The following is an 18304-nucleotide window of genomic DNA, read 5'->3' on the forward strand; positions in this document are numbered from 1 at the left end:
ATTCTTTGTAGAGCATTTAGAGGACAAGTTTTGGGAGGTGGAGGGCTTGTCCAAAATGCACTCTGGGGCAGTTTTGATAAAAACAGCATTCTCTGCCCAGTCACTGGCTTTACTCGCTTGTGACAGGTTGGGAGATGTTTCTGTTACCATTGCGCCCCATAAGAGCTAAAATATGGTCTAGGGCATTATATTCCACAGGGACCTTCTTTTGCAGTCCGATGACGAGCTGCGTGCCAATTTGCAGCGGCGAGGTGTTAATTTTGTCCGGCGCATTCATCGGGGTCCGAGGGATAATCGGATTGCCACCGGTGCCTTCATCTTGGCCACATTGCCTGAGAAGGTCAAGGTGATGGTCTGCCGCTGTGATGTCAAGCCCTATATCCTTCCCCCGATGCGCTGGAAGTTCGGCCATATGTCTTCCCGCTGTATTTCCAGCCTCACATGTTGAGATTGCGGACGCTTATCACATCCCAATACTCCCATGTGCCCTGCCTCCCATCTGTGCCAACTGCAGAGAGCACCATTCGCCTTTCTTGCCAGGCTGCAGGATTTTACATCAAGAGAGGAAAATCATGGAATATAAGACCCTGGACCAACTGACCTACACTGGGGCTAAGAGGAAATATGAATGACTCCATCCTGTGCAAATGACTTCCTCTTATGCCGCCGCTACGACAACAGTGATAGCGCCATCAGGTAAGCAAATTCCAGACTACACCTGCCCCCTTGGCCATAGGGGGTACTACTCTCCCTGTTGCTCCTGTGCCACCTACTTTGGAGGCAATGTCCCCTCACCTATCAGGGATGTCCGTCCCCACTTCTAAGCCGGAGAAGCATCCAACTTCTTTGGCTCCTCTCGCTTGGAAGGGGTCCCTTGGGTCCCTCCCTTCCTAGATTTCCACCAGTGGAAAAGATGACACTCACCAGTGGCTGAAGTGCCCACAAGCAGCTGGTCGTTGGGCTTCACAATCCTCCTCAGACTTGGAGACTGGATCAGTGAAGCCCTCCCAGACAGTGAACCTCAAGGAGCAGCGAGAGAAGTCCAAGAATAAGACCTCTAAGACCAAGGCCCTTGCGGTGGCATTCACCTCACCGCTACCTACAAGCTCTGTGTCTTGAGGATGAGCTGGATATTCTGGCATCTGCTGAGGACCTAAATCTTGCCAGACCCTCAGACACAATGGATGTCGATTGTACAGGTACTCAATTGGTGCCAGAAGGTGACCCAGCGTCGTAATCTGTCTCCTCAGTCCCTTCACACCTTTTTCGGCCGCGGACTATGTCATTCTCCAGTGGAATTGCAGCGGTTTTTACCACCACCTTGCTGAGCTCCGACAACTTATCAGCCTTCACCCTTTCTTCTGCATTGCTCTCCAGGAAACTTGGTTTCCAGTGATGTGAACCCCGCCCTCCATGGCTATTGGGGTTATTATAAGAATCAGGCAGCTTATGCGAGAACATCTGGTGGAGTCTGCATCTATGTCCTTAACTCTCTTTACAGCGAGTGTGTACCTCTTCAAACACCTTTAGAGGCTGTCGCTGTTCGGGTGTTGATGCCTCAGGATGTTACTGTGCAGTATCTATCATCCAGCGGATGGTGATGTCCTGTAGCATGTATTGGCTGCGCTGATAGCCCAACTGCCGCCACCTTTTCTGTTACTGGGTGACTTTGACACTCCTAACCCTTTGTGAGGTGGCTTAGTGGCAACAGGCAGAGGCACTGTCGTTGAGCAAGTGTTGGCACAGCCCGTCCTTCCCCTCTTAAATAATGTTGCCCCCACACATTTCTGTGTGGCGCATGGCACATACTTGTCCATCGACCTTTCAGTCTGCAGCCGTAGCCTTCTACCATCTGTCCAATGGAATGTGCATGACGACTTGTGCAGTAGTGACCACTTCCCGACCTTTCTGTCACTGCCACAGTGTTGCTCTTCTGGGCGCCTCCCCAGATAGGCTTTGGATAAGGCTGACTGGGACTTGTTCGCCTCCGTTGCCACTATTAAGCCCTTTCTCATGATGCCATTGATGTGGTGGTTCACACAATCACCACCGGCGTCGTTTCTGCCGCGAAATCTGCAATTTCCTGTTCTTCCGGGTCCCCTCGGAGGAGGACTGTGTCTTTGTGGTCACCTGAGGTCACTGAGGCAATTAGAGATCGCAGGCGGGCCCTCCAGCATCATAAGCGGCACCCATCATTGGAACACCTCATCACCTTTAAACGGCTCCATGCCCAAGCCTGCTGCCTGGCCATCAGAAGCAGGAGTGTTGGGAAAGGTATGTCTCCACCACTGGCCTCCATACCTCTCCATCACAGGTTTGGACCAAGATTAGGTGGCTCTATGGATATCAGACCCTTGTCAGCATCCCTGGGCTTTCCCTGAATGGAGCAGTCTGTACTGAATAAGACACAATTGCAGAACTCTTAGCAGAATTTATGCTCAAAGTTCTACAAATTACCTGCTGGCCTTCCACTCCCTGAAAGAGCGGTTGGAATATCGGAGCCTTTCATTTCATACGTGCCACCCCAACTTGTACAATGCTCCATTCGGTGAGTGGGAATTCCAAAGTGCTGTAGCTGCTTGCCCTGATACGGCTCCCGGGCCGAATCGCATCCTTTATCAGATGCTCAAACACCTCTCGGTGAACTGCCAGCAGCACGTCCCAGACCTTTTCAACTCTATCTGGGTTGAGGGTGAGTTCCCATCACAATGGTGGGAAAGCATCGTCATCCCCATGTTGAAACCTGGCAAGAACCCACTGGAGGTGGACAGCTATTCCCCCATTAGCCTCACCAATGTTCCGTGCAAGTTGCTCGAATGCATGGTGAGCTGGAGGTTGAGTTGACTACTTGAGGCTTGCGGCCTTCTGGTTCCGTCTCAGGGTAGGTTCCGTAAGGGCCGCTGTGCCACCGATAAACAGGTCTGCCATCCGTACGGCCTTTGCCCGCCGTCAGCATCTGGTTGCCACCTTTTTTGACATGTGGAAGGCAAACGATACAACAAGGCGACATCACATCCTCACCATGCTTCATGGGTGGGGTCTTAGGGGCCTGCTCACGATTTTTATTCAAAATTTTCTGTCGCTTTGTTCCCTCCACGTTCAAGTTGGTTCCTCCCATAGTTACTCCCGAGTCCAGGAGAATGGGGTCCCACAAGCCTCTGTCTTGAGTGTCTGCCTGTTTTTAGTTGCTATCAATGGGCTAGTTGCAACTGTGAGAACGCCCATATCAGCTTCTTTGTATGCTGATGACTTTTGCCTGTACTATAGCTCCACTGGCATTGTGGTTGCTGAACGGCAGCTACAGGGCACTATTCGCAGGGTGCAGTCTAGGGCCATCGCTCACGGCTTTCAGTTCTCAGCTGCCAAGACTTGTGTCATGCACTTCTGCCGGCGTCACACTGTTCACCCTGAGCCACAGCTTTATCTTGACAACGAACCTCTTGCCATGGTGGAGACGCATCAGTTTTTGGGCTTGCTTTTCGATACCTGGTTGACTTGACTGCCTCATATTCGACAGCTTAAACAAATGTGCTGGCGCCATCTTAATGCTTTTCATTGCTTGAGTTACACCAGCTGGGGTGCCGATCGGTCTGCCCATGTACGACTGTATCAGGTGTTGATTCAGTCTCGTCTAGATTATGGGAGCCTAGCTTATGGTTCAGCATTACGGTTGCTTGACCCCATACTTCACTGCATGATCCAACTTGCAACTGGATCTTTCCACACAAGCCCTGTAAACAGCATACTTGTGGAGGCTGGTGTCCCTCCATTGCGGATCCGGTGCCAACAACTACTGGCCGCTTATGCTGCACGTGTTTGTAGCTTGCCCGGGCATCCAAGTTACCATCTCCTATTCCCCAACTCGGTCGTCCGTCTTATCGAAAGACGGCCCAGTCAGGATGTCAGATTGCGGTTCACGTCCAGTCTCTTCTCTCTGGGCTTGAGTTTTTCCCTCTCCCACCTCTTTTCCAGGCCCATGTTGTCTATCCCCATGGTGTGTGCCCTGCCCATGCCTTCAGCTGGATTTGGCACAAGGCCCGAAAGACTCAATCCCTCCTGAGGCCCTCTGCCATCCGCAGACGCTTTCTTTCCATCCTTGCCATGTTTCCCGGCTTTGCCATAGTCTACACTGACAGTTCGATGGTTGCTGGTCGAATTGGGTATGCTTTTACTCTTGGGGAACAATCTGAACAACGTTTATTGCTGGATGGCTGCAGTGTTTTCACTGAAGAGCTTGTCGCCATCTCTCGTGTGTAGAGTATATCCGCCCCTGCTCCAGTGAGTCTTCATTATCTGTAGTGACTCCCTGAGCAGCTTACGAGCTGTTGACCGGTGTTTTCCTTGCTCTCGTCTGGTGATGGCTATCCAGGAGTCCCTCCATACTTTTGGCTGTTGCAGCCACTCCTTGGTCTTTGTGTGGACCCCAGGTCATGTCAGCATCCCGGGTAATGAACGTGTTGACAGCTGGCCAAACTTGCTATCAGCTCACCGGCCCTGGAGATTGGCCTTCTGGAGTGTGATCTCTAGTCAGTTTTGCGGCAGAAGGTCCTTGGCACCTGGGGTGATGAATGGCGCACACTGCCTTTACCCGACAAACTTCGGATCATCAAGGAGACTACCGGTGTGTGGTGCTCCTCCATGCAGGCCTCTCGCAAGGACTCTGTTGCCCTCTGCCAGCATGCATTGGCCACATTTGGCTGACGCATGGTTATTTATTGCGCCGCGAGGACCCACCTCTCTGTCGCTGTGGTTCAGCATTGACAGTGGTCCACATTTTGTTGGACCGTCAGCTTTTAACTGCGCTCAGGTAGACGTTTGCGCTGCCTGATACGCTCCCTGCGCTTTTAACAGATGACGCTGCAATGGCAGACTTCATTTTGAGTTTTATTCAAGCAGGAGGCTTTTATCACTCGGTCTGAGGGTTTGTCTCTCTTTTTTGTGTTGAGTCTGGCCTCTGGCCTACGGTTTCAGATTGGGGTTTTTAGTGTGTCTCTTGGTGATTGGCTTTTCTTTTTTTTTTTTTTGTTTCCATGGTTGGCCAACCACTGTACCACTCTGTGTGGTTTTAATTCCTCTTTTCTGGTCTTTGCCTATGTCTTTGTTGTTCTGTGTCTTCCCTTGTCATCTCCGTTGCTTGTTTTTGTTCCTTGTGGGTGTTTCTTGATCGTGGAAAAAGGGACTGATGGCCTCTGTAGTCTGGTCCCTTCAACCCCCACAAACCAACCAACCATCCCCCTCCTCCTCCCCCTCAGCTACTGATAGCCCCCCCCCCCTTTCCCTCCTCCCGCTCCCCCTTTTCTGAAGACTTCCTCTCCACAACTTCCTGCTTGAAATAAACTGCAACGCCATAAGCTCTTTGGTGGTCATTTCTTGGCTGTGATCTTCCACATCCTCATTAATATCATTGTTATCCTTTTCTAATCCCATGTTCTTCGCCAAAGACAATCTCATTGACTACAGGCTCCCCAAGAACTGACACAAATGCCCAGAGTCACAATTGACAATGCACGCTGGCCAAAGCTTCTTGCAAACAGAAGTGAGAGTTCTCTCGGTAACCCCTTTCCATGCCTTTTTGATCATCTTGACGGAGGCAATGAATTTGAAGTGATATTCCCAAAAGTCTCTGAGAGTGAGATTGGTAGCTTCAGTCAACTCAAAGCAATGCCTGAAGAATGCTTTAGTGTAGAGCTTCTTAAAGTTAGAAATAATCTGCTGGTCAATAGGCTGGAATGTTGTTGTTGTAGTCTTCAGTCCAGAGACTGGTTTGATGCAGCTCTCCATGCTACTCTATCCTGTGCAAGCTTCTTCATCTCCAAATAACTACTGCAATCTACTTCTGAATCTGCTTAGCGTATTCCTCTCTTGGTCTCCCTCTATGATTTTAAAGCAGGCTCAAACTTGGTAATTGGATGTCTCTATAGGCCCCCTGGCTCAGCAGCTGTTGTAGCAGAACACCTGAAGGAAAATTTGTATAATGTTTCAAGAAGATTTCCTGACCATGTTATAGTTTTGGGTGGAGATTTTAATTTGCCGGATATGGACTGGGAGACTCAAATGTTTATAACGGGTGGCAGGGACAAAGAATCCAGTGAAATTTTTTTAAGTGCGTTATCTGAAAACTACCTTGAGCAGTTAAACAGAGAACCAAGTCGTGGCGATAACATATTAGACCTTCTGGTGACAAAAAGACCCGAACTATTTGAAACAGTTAACGCAGAACAGGGAATCAGTGATCATAAAGCGGTTACTGCATCGATGCTTTCAGCCGTAAATAGAAATATTAAAAAAGGTAGACATTTTTTTCTGTTTAGCAAAAGTGACAAAAAGCAGATTTCGGAGTACTTGATGGCTCAACACAAAAGTTTTATCTCAAGAACAGATAGTGTTGAGGATCAGTGGACAAAGTTCAAAACCATCATACAATATGCATTAGATGAGTATGTGCCAAGCAAGATCATAAGAGATGGAAAGGAGCCACTGTGGTACACCACCGAGTTAGAAAACTGCTACGGAAGCAAAGGGAACTTCACAGCAAACATAAACATAGCCAAAGCCTTGCAGACAAACAAAAATTAAGCGAAGCGAAATATAGTGTGAGGCGGGCTGTGCGAGAGGCATTCAGTGAATTCGAAAGTTCTATGTACTGACTTGGCAGAAAATCCTAAGAAATTTTGGTCTTATGTCAAAGCGGTAGGTGGATCAAAACAAAATGTCCATACACTCTGTGACTAAAATGGTACTGAAACAGAGGATGACAGACTAAAGGCCGAAATACTAAATGTCTTTTTCCAAAGCTGTTTCACAGAGGAAGACTGCACTGTAGTTCCTTCTCTGGACTGTGGCACAGATCACAAAATTGTAGATATCGAAATAGATGACAGAGGGATAGAAAAACAATTAAAATCGCTCAAAAAAGGAAAGGCCGTTGGACCTGATGGGGTACCAGTTCGATTTTACACAGAGTACGCGAAGGAACTTGCCCCCCTTCTTGCAGCGGTGTACCATAGGCCTCTAGAAGAGTGTAGCGTTCCAAAAGATTGGAAAAGGGCACAGGTCATCCCCGTTTTCAAGAAGGGACGTCGAACAGATGTGCAGAACTATAGACTTATACCTCTAACGTCGATCAGTTATAGAATTTTGGAACACACATTCTGTTTGAGTATAATGACTTTTCTGGAGACTAGAAATCTACTCTGTAGGAATCAACATGGGTTTCGAAAAAACAATCGTGTGAAACCCAGCTCACGCTATTTGTCCACGAGACTCAAGAGGGCCATAGACACGGGTTCCCGTGATTTCAGGTGTGCCACAGGGGAGTGTCGTAGGACCGTTGCTATTCACAATATACATAAATGACCTTGTGGATGACATCGGAAGTTCACTGAGGCTTTTTGTGGATGATGCTATAGTATGTCAAGAGGTTGTAATGATGGAAAATTGTACTGAAATCCAGAAGGATCTGCAACGAATTGACGCATGGTGCAGGGAATGTGCTGTGAATACATAGAAAGAAAGATCCTTTATCATTTAGCTACAATATAGCAGGTCAGCAACTCGAAGCAGTTAATTCCATAAAGTATCTGGGAGTAGGCATTGGGAGTGATTTAAAATGGAATGACCATATAAAATTAATCGTCAGTAAAGCAGATGCCAAACTGAGATTCATTGGAAGAATCGTAAAGAAATGCAGTCTGAAAACAAAGGAAGTAGGTTACAGTACACTTGTTCGCCCACTGCTTGAATACTGCTCGCCAGTGTGGGATCCGTACCAGATAGGGTTGATAGAAGAGATAGAGAAGATCCAACAGAGAGCAGCGCGCTCCGTTACAGGATCATTTAGTAATCGCGAAAGTATTACGGAGATGATAGATAAACTCCAGTGGAAGACTCTGCAAGAGAGATGCTCAGTAGCTCGGTACGGGCTTTTGTTGAAGTTTCGAGAACATTCCTTCACCTAGGAGTCGGGCAGTGTATTGCTCCCTCCTACGTATATCTTGCAAAGAGACCATGAGGATAAAATCAGAGAGATTAGAGCTCACACAGAGGCATAACGACAATCTTTCTTCCCACGAACAATACGAGACTGGAATAGAAGGGAGAACCGATAGATATACTCAAGGTACTCTCCGCCACACACCATCAGGTGGCTTGCAGAGTATGGATGTAGATGTAGATACTAAATTGGTGATTCCTTGATGCCTCAGAATGTCTCCTAGCTACCAATTCCTTCTTCTACTCAAGTTGTGCAACAAATTCCTCTTCTCCCCAATTCTATTTAGTACCTCCTCATTAGTTATTTGATCTACCTATCTAATCTTCAGCATTCTTCTGTAGCACCACATTCAGAAAGCTTCTATTTTCTTCTTGTCTACACTATTTGTCATCCATGTTTCACTTCCATACATGACTACACTCCATACAAATACTTTCAGAAAGGACTTCCTGACACATAAGTCGACACTCAAATTTCTCTTCTTCAGAAATGCTTTCCTTGCCATAGCTAGTCTACATTTTATATCCTCTCTACTTTGACCTCGTCAGTTATTTTGATCCACAAATAGCATCTACTGCTTTAAGTGTCTCATTTCCCTCAGCATCACCTGATTTAATTCAACTACATTCCATTATCCTCGTTTTGCTTTTGTTGATGTTCATCTTATATCCTCCTTTCAAGACATTGTCCATTCCATTCAACTGCTCTTCCATGTCCTTTGCTGTCTCCGACAGAATTACAATGTTGTCTGCAAACCTCAAAATTTTAATTTCTTCTCCATGGATTTTAATTCCTATTCCGAAAATAGAGTGAGGTGGCGCAGTGGCTAGCACACTGGACTCGCATTCGGGAGGATGACGGTTCAATCCCGTGTCCGGCCAACCTGATTTAGGTTTTCCGTGATTTCCCTAAATCGCTCCAGGCAAATGCCGGGATGGTTACTTTGAAAGGGCACGGCCGACTTCCTTTCCCGTCCTTCCCTAAACCGATGCGACCGATGACCTCGCAGTTTAGTCTCTTCCCCCAAAACAACCCAACGCAACTCTATTCCAAATGTTTCTTCCATTTCTTTTACTGTTTGCTCAATATACAGATTGAAAACATTGGAGATAGGCTACAACCCTGTCTCACTCCCTTCTCAACCACTGCGTGCCTTTCATTCCTCTCGACGCTTATAACTGCCATCTAGTTTCTGTACACATTGTAAATAGCCTTTCACTCCCTGTATTTGACCCTTGCCACCTTCAGAATTTGAAAGAGAGTATTCCAGTCAACATTGTCAAAAGCTTTCTCTAAGTCTTCAGATGCTAGAAACATAGGTTTTCCTTTTCTTAATCATCTTCTGTGATAAGTCGTAGGGTCAGTATTGCCTCGCGTGTTCCATTGAAGTTTCATTTCAGCGCACACTCCACTGCAGAGTGAAAATTTCATTCTAGAAACAACCCCCAGGCTGTGGCTAAGCCATGTCTCCGCAATATCCTTTCTTCCAGGTGCGTCGTGCTTAGGTAGCTCAGTTGGTAGAGCACTTGCCCGCGAAAGGCAAAGGTCCCAAGTTCGAGTCTCGGTCTGGCACACAGTTTTAATCTGCCAGGAAGTTTCAATTCCCAAATCGCTAAGGCCTTTTGCTGAAGACAAATTCACAAAGGAGTACCTCTTGGACATTGCATATATACTTTGTCATAATATCATCATTAAACATAAGGAGATTAACAGTTGTTCATTGAATTGATACAATAGCTCATACCACAGCCCACTGCATTGTCTACGGTGAGGGGTAATACATGAAATTCGGTATTCTCGGCACTGTGGATCTCAGAATATTGAATTCCTTAACAATTCCAAAATTGCATGTCCCATGCATCTAACTCCCAACTACCATTCCATGTTCATAGGCTGTTACTTTTAGTCGTGTGGCCATAATCATGTTGGACACCTTTTCACATGAACCGCCTGAGTACAAACGACAGCTCCGCCAATGCACTGCCCTCCTATACCTTGTGTAAGCAATACTGCTGCCACCTGTATATGTGCGTATCACTATTCTGTGACTTGTCACATCAGTGTAAAATAAAAAATCTGCTGAATTAATTAATGAGAAAGCCAATTTAACAATTCTTCACTGAATTATTCATCAACAAAGTTTGTGTGCTACACTGATTTAAATGAAAAATGTCATGTATGTATTTACCAAAAGCATGAATTTTATAAAGTTCCACGCACTAAATTGCTGCCATTTAAAACAGTATTTGGATTAAGTATGCTCCTGTCACAAAGATTTGACTTACCTTTGCGAAGTGAAATGATTAAGTAAGGACAAAATGCTGAATCTTTTTATGATTGTCAGAAGGAAATAAGATTTTTTGGCTATCAGAGAAAAATCATTGGCTAAAGTAAATGAGCCACAATGGATTTGTGTTATAGTATTTTCGATTATCGCAGGCCATTTAAATGACTTGAATTAAAACTTCAGAAACAAGGCCACACAGTTCATGAATTACACAGCCATTTAAATGCCTTTTAGGCCAAGATGCTCATTTGAGAAATGCTACAGGGTCAGCTCGAGAAAATGTTGATTATGTCTTTTATGCTGATGGACTGAAATCATTAGTAGTGCACGTTGTCCAGCATTTTGTGAGTCTAGGGACACAGACAGCACTTTTGCTATATGTGCCAGTTCAAGAAAATGTGATGAACAAAAGGTCCCAGGAAACCTTCACATGGATCTTTTTGAACTTCAGGAAGATTTTTCTTTTAGAGCTAAATTTGTGGAAGTAGACATAGTCAAGTTTTATAAAACTTACTTGACTGATGGAAATTACCCACAACAGAGACCATTTGCAAACAAAGAAAAAATTGTCTTTTTGGAAGTGCAGATTTGTGTGAACAATTTTGTTCTCCCATAGAAATAAATAAATGCACTATATGTACAAAGTTAACAGACAACAGCATCTAAAGTAACTTGTGATTCTGTGTCAGTGATATAAATCCAGGTAGGAATAATCTGGCATTAAAAATTCAACTCAGAGTTTGCATCAACCTACTATTTATTACTTTTTTAAAAAATGAATAAACCACTTTAGAGACAATTATCTGTGTTTTTATTAAGTGCAACTTCCTGCTTTCATAATAGTTGGTGACAAAATTTGTTTGTTTACCGTAATGGATTTAGACAAAAGTTGCTGTGTTTCATACATGAGTTTGTATGCTAATAATATTCATGTTCTCTTGAAAAAGCATATTTTGAGGTACAACTTCACTGTGATGACATGTCAGAAAGCTTATCACCGAGTTAAAATATAGTATCCATAAACATTATGAATGCTATACCTTTTGCATTGTGTGTTGGGGGCACTACTGTCACGTCACATGAATACTGCTATCTTATTGGCCAGACAGCCTGTGAATGTTTTGGTGACACTGTTAGGAGTGAACAGTTTTAGCCATTTTGTGCAATGTTAATGACATATGCTTTGTGCATATCATTTGTAGTGGTAGAAATGTCACACAAAAGTTAAGGGGCATTCACATGTTCAGTATTATTGTCAATATGATGACAGTCTGAGGGCAAGTATTGTTGTGTTGTCAGTAGTAGAAATGTTGGGTTTGATAACTCACCATACTGTTGTTCACGTGTTTCCAGTTTTGCTTCTTTATAATACAGGTGATACACATGAAGTTCAAGCAATTTAGATTTTTAAACTTTCAAAAAGAACAAAGAAATGATGGCTTAATTTATGTAGTGTTACAGAAACAACCCATGCCTATGCAGTCAGTTATCAAAAGTATTTTTGGACAAATATTTAAAAAAATGCTTGCTAATAGTATTTCTGAATACTAACACACTAAATTTTGGACACTTGAATGACCTGCCTGTGGCTAAAAATTGCAAATTTTCTTCTAACTGTTCCTTGGCCAGGATTGACTATCTCATTGTCATATTTTTTGTTTTTTTATTCTTTCTCACATTACCATAGTAATTAATTTTTGTCGCTTGTGAATATATTAGAACAGTGCAACTGTTGAAGTTTACAGTAATTTATAATGAATTAGCTCCAACCAGGTGCTTTTATAGGCTTTTAATTTTCCTTAATGTCATTTCAAAGATGCCTGTCATTCCATCCTCAGATGTTTACATTTATTTACAAGCTGCAAACGTTGCTTCTTTACAAAAAGTGTTGCAGAATTTTGCAGTGGGTATTTTTAAGACAGCTATTGTAAAATGTTGTTAGTAAAGAAACAATGTTCACAAAGTGTAAATAAGTGTAAACATCTGAAGATGTGGTGAACATAAAATGAAGGTACTCCAAAAATATGTGTTTTGAGGCATATTTTTTTGCATGGCATGTCAGGAAAAAAGTTCCATTCAAATTGATGCATGTCCTCCGAAACATTAACATAATGGAAGCTATAGTTTTGACTTTATGTGCTAAGAGTAGTGCTGTTGCATCATATGACAAGGTAGCCCGCGAGCTTAAGTAAGTACGTATGTGACTCAGGCTTGCGGGCCACCAAAGATACCCCTTGCATGCATTAGACCATAAAAGGATCAAATACAACAAAACTGTTGGCATCTTAAACATGTTACACATACATAAGTTAAAAATTAGTGGATAAATGTTGTGTAAGATCAAGATATATTCATCAAAATGTGCAAAGAAAAAGGTGACCAGGGGAAACTGCCTGATGGCAGAAAATATTCCAAGGCATATCTAGCAATTAGATGGGAAAACTTCTAGATGACAGTAAATATATTGTACAAATTGCAGAGGATGTCGGTTGTATCTACCTGGCGATCAAAGGCAGAGAGTCTTGCACGCAGAAAAATAGGAAGAACACTGTGAAACTGCTCAAGATGCAAAACTCATCATCTCAAACTCACCCCCCCCCCCCCCCCCCCCAGCCCCTTTTTGCCACAGCTTGCCAAGTAGTGCGTGTAAAATGCAGCTAATAAATCTTTCTCAACATTAATCAGTTAATCACCTTGGTTTTGTTGATTTTATGTTCTGTTGAGTAAGAGCTATTATTTATTTTTAAATTTTTTGTTTGCTGGCTATACAATGAGAACATACCATTTTGCCCATCATTTAAAAACAATGAAAGAATTGAAATTTTTCCAGCATATTTTACATTAGTTTACATGACATTTGATGAGCAGTGTGAATGGCATTATAAACTGAAAGGAAACGATCAGTCATTTTAAATCAGTTTAACCTTCGAGCGGGCACAATGCCTTAACCTTGAGCTATTGCACCATTGCTGCCATGTATTCCATTGTTGGTGTTTTCTCGACAATGCCAAAGTGGCTTCAGTTCATTTGGTTAGCTTTCTCAGATTGTTTTCTGAACTGTAAGCAATGAACTGTCGAATGTTGTAAAAAGTACAATGTGCGGTTGCTGGTGTGACAGTTGCAAGCTTTGTTCCAGCAGTCAATGTCCAGAGGAAAGTGTACTAAAAAGTTAACTATACTTGGTCTTTTTTTTTATTTTTAGATGCAAATTGAACATTACTTCAGTTACACTGACATTTGAATGTATTTATTCATTTCATTTCTTTGATGTTTTGTTCCAATTCAAAAGGTGTATCAGACGAAGAAATTCTCGGACTGCTTGAAGAAGGTGATAATAAAGTCTATTTTCAGACTTGGAGAGAAGTAAAGTAGATTTGAATGATGAAAACACTGAATAGAACCATGGCAGTGAGTTTGAACTTAAAGGTGAGGATGGTGGTGATCCCAAAGAGACAGCAGATGTATGAGGGTTCTTTATTGCAAAGACAAAGTTTCACATTGGGGTAAAAGCAAGTGTGCTAAAACATCAAAACCAACAGAAAAAACATTGTGCAAATTCCACCAGATCTAAAAAGAAAGGTGAAGAGTATAACTGATGAAGTTCGTGCTGTTTTGAAAGTAACTGACCTTGACTTTACTGATGAAGTTGTAAACTATATAAATAAACAGCAAGAGACACATCAATTCTCATGCAAAAGAGGTAATCAAGTGACGAAATAGTGGCTGTGTTGAGGATTCCCGAAGAATATATGAAGAAGAAGAAGAAGATGAAGAAAATGCTATCGTACTAATGTACTGGAACTCTGGCCAGCAGACAGAACAGGAATGCTACTGCTTAGGACTGCCACAAGTTACAATAGGTTTCTATTTTTTCTAATCCGTATGCGATTTGTTGATACGGAAACGAGGAATGACAGGAGAAAAACTGATAAATTGGTTGCAATTTGTACAGTATTGGATCCTTTAGCTGCTAACTGTCAGTATTCTTACAGCCTGGTGAATTCACCGAGATAGATGAAATGCTTCACTCCTACGGAGACCACTGTAGATGGATTCACTACAGACGCAGCAAACCAGCTAAATATGGGACAAAAATGTTTGCTCTGTGTGATGCAAAAATATTTTACTGCAGTAATCTGGAGGTTTATTGAGGCATGCAACCAAAGGACAATATCGGGTATCTATTGCTCCTGAGGACATAGTGTATGTGTGGTGCCTATAAAAAATTCTAGCAGAAACCTTACAATTCACAGTTGATACACAAGCTACCTCCTTTCTGAATATTTGCTGCAGAAGACTGTCACTTGCATTGGTACAATGACAAAGAACAGCCGTGAAATTCTTCCAGAATTTCTCCCAAACAAAACAAAAGAAATTGGAAGTGCAATGTTTGGATTTCAGTAGGATAAGACCTTAGTTTCATATGTTCCTTGTAAAAACTGTGCTATCATACTTTGGTCTGCTGTGCATGACATGTAAACAGTGGATGAAGAAACACACAAACCTGAAATTATAATAGAATACAACATGACAAAAGGTGGAGTTGATGTAGCAAAAAGGTGTGCCTGATACTCCATTTCAAGAATTACAAGTAGATGGCCATTGGCTACTTTTTCATTTTTCTGAACATTGCCAGAATTAATTCGCACACAAATTGTTTGTGAAAGGTGTTATGAAAGTGAACATCTGTCAGATAAACTGGATACATTTGTTTTTTAAAGAACTAAAAGAGCAAAACCATTTTGTTATAAATGGTGAAGATAGTGAATATGAACTGCTTTCTTCAATAAATATAATAGTTTGTTTAAGGCAAGTTTGTTTTTACTGACAAATGACCGAGTTGTAAACTTTACAACGCATGCCTGCTCGTATGACAACAGCCTGCTGGGGGGTTAAGGTAATATTAACTAAAAGAAAACTGCAGACAGCAACCGCATTCCTCTGATCTTTGAACTGGCACAACCACCCAGTTAGAGGGAGCCTATATAACACAAAGCATCTTGCTAGTTTTCATGTTAACAAATCATGCTAGAAATGAAGCAAGTGGTAAGTGACAGAAATTATCGCAGGATTGACTGGGGATTTAGCTTTAATCTGGCTGTCACTGACCCACCAGGTCACACAAGAAAAAATAACTGTAGGTTGCAAGTGGCTGAAACTTTTATTTGAATTATTACATAAGTTTTTTCTGTAACCTTATGGAAAATCTCATCATTTGCTTGTGCAAAAAATTAATATTTTTCAAACATTCACAGAGACACAGTCAGATATTTTTTCTTTGTGTCCTACCTCAAAATTTAAGATTTAGTTTGAAGTATTAAGCACATGATATTAAGACACCAAGACATAAAAAGAAAAAAAAAAAAAGTGATTGGAACAAGCATTGTTGTCATTGTGCATAAGAATTGCTGGCATTCATACTTCCTTTTAATGCAACATGGTTACAGTGCATCTCCAAGACTTACCTGCACACACCTTCATGTTATTTTCTTGGGTTAAAAAACTTAATGCATTTCTTCTTGTGCAAAATTTTCTGTTTTACAGACCTTATCCTGACAATTTTACAATAATGACATTGAAACTCTCTGGTAAACAGCAGACAACAGGTTTACAATAACAGTTAATTCAACCATTTCTTACACGGCCTCAGATATGGCAATAGCTGTACGACATCCCACTTTGATGACAGCAGTGAGTACATTGTAGAAGGGTGCAGCTTCTGCTTCATGTGCAAGGCCTGTATCATGATGGTCTTGCTCGTCATCTCGAAACTGTCGAATAGTCTCAAGCAGTTCTTGATCCACAGCTTCGTTCTGCTTTCCAACAAGCTCACGCAATTGGCTGTCATAATGTTCAACAATTACAGATTCTACAGCTACCGTGCACGCCATTGCAGCTTTAGGACCTAAGAGAGCACTACCTGCCAATGGAAAAGAGAAATATAAACAAAATGTATACTGAATCAGAGATTGTTTTGTGTATACTTTGGGAGGCAGAGTCAGTTTCTACAAAATGTTTCTGGCTTTTTGATTGCTTTGTGTATTGAGATATTCAGCTGTTTGCAAGTTTTCATGTGAGTCATCTCACAACATAACCAAAACATTGGAATATTCCAGATGATATGTTCACAAACCCAGAGTCTACTGAATTGTCCCTTATTCTGTTATCTGCTCTCAACAAAGTGTATTGTAAATCCTAAATTTTATTAAATGGATTTATCATTTCCATTTCTTTTATGCTTGAAGTAACTTTTTTTCTGCAGATGGCAGTCATAAATATAACTGTAAAGTTGTTCCATCGTATTTGCCATACACAGATTTTTAGTAGGCATTTTTGTCTTAAGTTTTCAAAAGTTTGCAGAACTCAGAGAGAGAGAGAGAGAGAGAGGGGGGGGGGGTGCAAAGAGACAATAGAGCAGCTTACTACTGCTCATACAGCTTATCCTAGATTAATTATACTAATGACATCTGTAAACTGGCAGTTATAGTTGTCCATTAAGAAGTCCAGGAATGCTGGAAAAATCTATACATGACTCTTATTCATCTGGAAAGGAAGTGAAGGTTGTTCAATAGAGAGTGGGAAAGATAAAAATCTGAAGGCACAAGTTTATGTGTATAATGTTGATATCGAATGACTACCCAATTCAACTCCTGTATAGCGTTTCTGTCAGCCCAGTAGGTGGCAGGCAGGGTTATCATGGATTAGCACCACTGAATGCAGTCTTCCTGGTCATTGTTCTCGTACTGCAAGACATCTCTGTTGTTAACAATAAACGTCAGCAGTGATGGTTACACCTTGGGGAAGCAATTCATAATACACGATACCACTGCTGTTCCCCAAGATGCATAATATTATCTTTTGTGGTTGCACTCTGGTCTTTGTACGGGTAATTGCTGCTTTGCCGGGGATCAGCCATTACTTTATTTTCCTTATGTTAGCATAAAGATATCATTTCTTGGCATCAATACTGATACGGGACAGGAATGGGCAATTTTGTTCACAAGTCAGCTGACAACAAGCAAGTAGAGACACACACACACGGTCACGCTTTTACTTTTGTGATTTTGGCTTAGAACATGCAGTACACATATACCCGATTTTTTACACTTCCCCATTGCAGATGTTGGGGGGATCTGAAGGCAAAATTTTATAATATTGGGAGTGGTCATTATCCATAAAGCAGCAACTCCTCATGGCATGACAAGTACACAAAAAGTCATTCATACCCACATTTGTCTGAATACCATATCATTGCTCACCCACTATTCAAATTATGATTACTGCCTTCACATTAATTCCATTTATTGCATTAACTGATGGGTACAGTCATCACAGTGCTATAAACACATAATGAATTTCGTCTGGAATTGCTGGTTTCAGTATTAGTACTATGGCCATAGTGATAAATGGGACTAGTAGTATATCTGTGCAACTGAGCCCACAATCAGAGCACATATGTATTTGTGATCTTGGAAGTGGCAGTATGCCTGACTTGTAAGAAGATCCAGCCACAAAAACTCAGCTTGCATTGTCTCTCTCTCTCTCTCTCTCTCTCTCTCTCTCTCTCTCTCTCTCTCTCTCTCTCTGTGTGTGTGTGTGTGTGTGTGTGTGTGTGTGTGTGTGTGTCAAGTGACTTTGAGTGATATGGAAGTGATGAACAGGATTGACAGTGCAAGTGACACATTGGAAAGCAATGAAAACAGTAGTGTTTTTAGCCATGAGAAAATTGAATGCACACAACGAAATGTCCTGCAGACTGTTCAAAGAGAAACTGTTGGAAATGGGACAATGTAGCTTATCTTCCTAAAAAAAGCTTACTATTTTATATCTGAAATAGAAGGTACAGTTTTACCAAGTCTTGGACAAAATACAACTTCAAATCATTAATGAATCACTGACAACACTGAGTTTTTGTCAGTTACAAGAGAAACAATCTCTTATGCGGCCAAAACATTGCCTTTTTGACTCAAACAAGAACACATGCTGGTTTCTTGCAACAATGGATGAGCCAGAGGCACACTCAG

The 18304-nt window shown here is 42.2% G+C and overlaps 2 protein-coding genes across 9 annotated transcripts in view; one reads left to right on the forward strand and one right to left on the reverse strand.

Annotated features, from left to right (window-relative positions):
- Positions 1-18304, forward strand: part of LOC126483999 (protein shifted-like) — a 54813-nt gene that overhangs the window by 12976 nt on the left and 23533 nt on the right. The gene's annotated exons all lie outside the window — the stretch shown is intronic.
- The window catches only part of LOC126484000 (5-demethoxyubiquinone hydroxylase, mitochondrial), a 57728-nt gene continuing 55216 nt past the window's right edge, over positions 15793-18304 (reverse strand). For all 5 annotated transcript variants that reach the window (XM_050107315.1, XM_050107318.1, XM_050107314.1 and 2 more), the window contains exon 4: positions 15793-16200. In XM_050107315.1, the coding sequence (XP_049963272.1) occupies positions 15917-16200 (284 nt within the window). In that variant the 3' untranslated portion in view covers positions 15793-15916. The remainder of the gene's footprint in view (positions 16201-18304) is intronic.

Source organism: Schistocerca serialis, chromosome 6 (genome assembly GCF_023864345.2).
Source record: "Schistocerca serialis cubense isolate TAMUIC-IGC-003099 chromosome 6, iqSchSeri2.2, whole genome shotgun sequence".
Lineage (NCBI taxonomy): Eukaryota > Metazoa > Arthropoda > Insecta > Orthoptera > Acrididae > Schistocerca > Schistocerca serialis.